This window comes from Triticum aestivum, chromosome 7D, assembly GCF_018294505.1.
Source record: "Triticum aestivum cultivar Chinese Spring chromosome 7D, IWGSC CS RefSeq v2.1, whole genome shotgun sequence".
NCBI lineage: Eukaryota > Viridiplantae > Streptophyta > Magnoliopsida > Poales > Poaceae > Triticum > Triticum aestivum.
In genome coordinates this window covers 549,918,213-549,922,108 of record NC_057814.1, presented here as the reverse complement: position 1 = coordinate 549,922,108, position 3,896 = coordinate 549,918,213, and the positions used below count along the sequence as shown (strand labels likewise).

Here is a 3,896-nt window from a genome sequence, read left to right as displayed (position 1 = left end):
TTACTAGGACAGATGCTTGGTTTGTTAGGTCAGTTGTTTGGTTTTTACACAAACCAAGATGATAAGAAGTCATATTAGACAAACAAGAAGAGTTGCTTACTGATAACACTAAAGTTGCCTATATACCACACAGAGTTGCTCAAAAAAAAAGTTCATCGAAACCTATCCATATGGGGATCTAGTTTTGAAGAACTCGTCGCAAGAAACCCAATAGTGAAAACGGATCTGAATTTCGATACTCGAATCAAAAGTTATGGCTTTTTAAATTTTTTGAAACTCAAATTAATGCATGCGAACTGACGTGGCAGAGCATCTTCCTAATCACGCGGGGGACAGCAGAGTGTGATTGTTTTCGCGCGGGGTGGCTGATTTTCCGTTTCTGGCTGTCTGATCGCGCACGCGGGTGGCTCCTTTCTTTTCTGGGAGAACGCTCGGGGCTGCGATCGGGCGCCCGTGCGCCCGCGAGCCACGTCCATTATTTTTTTATACGTGCTAGTGCTAGTATTAAAAAAAAAAGCAGGCCGTTCCGGAGCACTCGGCCGGGCTTGAGGCTAGGGTTTACTGATTCTAAAATCTACAACAACACTGAAGGGGGGAACACCAACCCAAAAAAAACAGATTCGCCTACCTCATCTCTCGCCATGGCAACGGTGGCATCGAGGCTCCTGCGGGCCGCCCGCAACGCATCCCTCGCATCTCGCACCGCTGCTGCTGCCGCATCTCGCGCCTCCCGGTCAGCGCGTGCGCCCGCCGCCGCCGCCGCTCGCGCCGCCCGCTTAGCCTCGGCCTCAGACACCGTAGCTCTCCGCGACAGCTGCCCAACTCGCGGCGATGCCTCCGGCACGAAGCCCCGTGGCCGTGACGCTCCCCGCTTCTGCCTCGTCGAATACCTTTCCAGCGCCGAGTACAAGCGCTTGCCAGGTAATTAAACTTACCAATCCCACCCATAAATTCTTTGACAAACCAAATTGCATGCGATTCTCTATGACGCTAGCTATTGACGCTTATAAAACTGTCTGGCATAGATGATGTCAAGTACCCGACGGAGCCCTATGGGCCATGTATGAGTGCTGGTGCAAGGCTCATAACGAGGAACGCGACCGTGCCGACATGGCTCGCCGGTTCAAAATATTCAGATGCAATGCAGAGGATGCGCACCACTGGAACAGCCATCTTCCTCCAGACCCAGAGGAAGCGGCCGTTCTCCTTCGGAAAAGAGAAGAGGTCAAATTACTTCTTTCAAAAGGCGAGGACGTCTCGCACTTCGATGAGTGGCATCTGCCGACGGAATTAGGTCCGTTTGCCGATGGCGGGGACCCGTTCATTACCGAAAGCAATATGCGCTTGTTGAAGGAAATCGAAGAGACGGATGGATCCGTTCAGTGATGCTGAAGATGCCTGTGTTCTAAGTTAGGCTTTGCGGTGTACGGAATTATGCCTGTGCAAAGGCTAATTTTTTTAAATAATATAATTTTTTTATTAATTTGCACAAATATTACGCCTAAAAAATGATTTTCAAAAATAATACACCGTCGGCCCACAGCAGGCCGATTGGTCCTAGTCGGCCCACAGCAGGCCGACTGGGGGCCTATCCGCTTGCTGCTGGCCGATTGGCCTATCGGCCACCAGGTAAAGTCCAGTCGGCCAACTGGGGGCTGACAAGGTCCAGCAACTAATTGGCCTGCTGTGGGCCCACAGGAACTAATTGGCCTGCTGTGGCCCGACTGGTGCATGCATACCATATTACAGTTTTTTTGCCCCGTACGATATTACAGATTTTTTTTTCAAAACTATGACGTATTTTCGCGCAACCCTTTCCCCTCAATATTTTCCCGCCAACTCTTTCCCGCCACCCGTTTCTCATCCACCGTTTCCCGCCATATGTTTCCGCCAACTCTTTCCCGCCACCCGTTTCCTGCCATATGTTCCCGCCAACTCTTTCCCGCCACCCGTTTCCCGCCATATGTTCCCGCCAACTCTTTCCCGCCATACTGCAGTCGTTCTTTCCCGCCATTTTCTCATCTCTACCTATAAAACCCCCTTCATACGGAGGTGGATAAGCATTCCAGTGTAGTGTAGTTGAGATGTCGCATTATCCTTTCGATCGTAGTTTTCACCCTGGGATGAGCAGGACTCTTCTGAGGCTAGCTACCGATTTTAGGATGGACAATAGGATAGTTCCATGGGACGAACTCACCGGTAGTGACACCATAATGAATGAGTTGGCTCACGAATTACGTAGGTCTGGGTGGCCTGAAAGGACCTATGAGGAGGTACGTAAAGAACTTAGGTTGCATGAAAGGTGGAAGAAGGTAGTGGTACCGAAGAGTGAAACTTTCAGAAGGATTGCAGCAAATAATCCATGTTTATGGACTGAGGAGAGCGAGGACGAAGATGATATCTTCATGCCGCCGCTTTCGGGTTCTGCATTGTCGAAGGGCAAGGTTTCTGCATCGTCTAAGGGCAAGATTTCTGCATCGTCGAAGGGCACGACTTCTTCATCGTCGAAGGGCAAGAGTTCTTCACCGTCGAAGGGCAGGAGTTCTGCATCGATCGAGAATGACGATGATGACTTCATGTAGTTTTTATGTTGTATGTTGCAAGTTCAGTCGTACGTACCGTTTAATTTAGATGTAGTTCTATCTAGTTGTTTGTAATGTCTTGTTGTATGAGCATTATGTTCTATCTAAATATGATCTTGTAGTTCAGATAACAGAGTAATAAAATAAGTAGGCATATGTCTCATACATAAGTACATAGTCATTTGTCTCATACATAGAATAGACATAAGTCTCACACAGAAATAGATGGTAATGTCTGTACGGATAGATAGAAGCGTCAGTGACGACGTCTGGCCTGGCGGGGAGGCGGATCTGGAAGCGGCGACCATCCCCACCTGTCGGGTGGCCTAATGTGACGAGGAGGAATCTCAGACTCTTCCTGGTCATGCTATGTATCCTGTGTGGGGCCTGGTGGAGGAGTCGAAAACATGTTCATCCACTGGGTGTGCTACGACATCTGAGCCTGTATGTTCTCCTCGGGATGTTGATCACTCCCCCACGTATCATGTGATGCCAACATAGATGCCTAATATCCGTATGCTCCTGCGCGATGGAACGTTTCATCATGAAGAATGAGGTCGCGTCAATTAATATTGAAAACAATAAATATGAAGACACATACCTGCTGGATGTGACGGCTGCTCTGGCTCAAACACGAAGCTGGACGAGGGACCGTGCTGCTGTGGCTGTGGAGAAAACACGAAGCTCGACGAGGGACCGTGTTGCTGTGGCTGTGGAGAAAACACGAAGCTCGACGTGGGACCATAGTGCTGTGGTTGCTGCCACGTTGAACTGCCAGGTTGGTCAGGACGGGGTGGCCTGGTTGTCGGCTGATGTGCTAGACGTGGACGTGGTTGATGTCGGTGCGTGGAGTGACGCGGCTGCTGCTGCTGGTGCTGAACAACGTCGGTTCTCCGGGTGCACGTGATAGCCTCGTACACAGTCCCTATCTTATTCTGAATTCTTTCCAAGAAGGGTTGTAGCACTGGACGGTGCTGAAGAAGAGGTCCAGACGACAGTGATCGTCCAAAGGTGGTCACGTCTTCGTAGAGTTCGTGTGTCAAGGTAGCCTGCAAATTTCCATGACGATTAATAATGTCTGTCTCTTGCACGTCAAAGTATGTGACAACATTACTTAAAGAAAATATATCTTACCGCGTACTGCCTAGAGCCCGAAGTGTCATAGCTCGGGTACATATCCGACGGAGTAGGATCCGGTATCTCCTCTGGGTGGGAGTGCTCAACGATGCGTAACCGTGTTCCGGTCATGTAGCGCCGCAAATAGAGGTTGAATTGATTGAGATCAAAAACGCGCGTCTCATGTCATAGATTTGT

At 49.6% G+C, this 3,896-nt stretch overlaps 1 protein-coding gene across 1 annotated transcript; it reads left to right on the top strand.

The window, feature by feature from the left end:
• The first annotated feature begins 614 nt into the window (after window positions 1–614).
• On the top strand, window positions 615–1,313 carry LOC123164872 (uncharacterized). The gene is made up of 2 exons (XM_044582479.1): window positions 615–921; window positions 1,026–1,313. The coding sequence occupies exons 1-2, from the start codon at window positions 642–644 to the stop codon at window positions 1,292–1,294; spliced, it is 549 nt and encodes a 182-aa protein (XP_044438414.1). The 5' UTR covers window positions 615–641; the 3' UTR covers window positions 1,295–1,313.
• The last annotated feature ends 2,583 nt before the right edge of the window (window positions 1,314–3,896 follow it).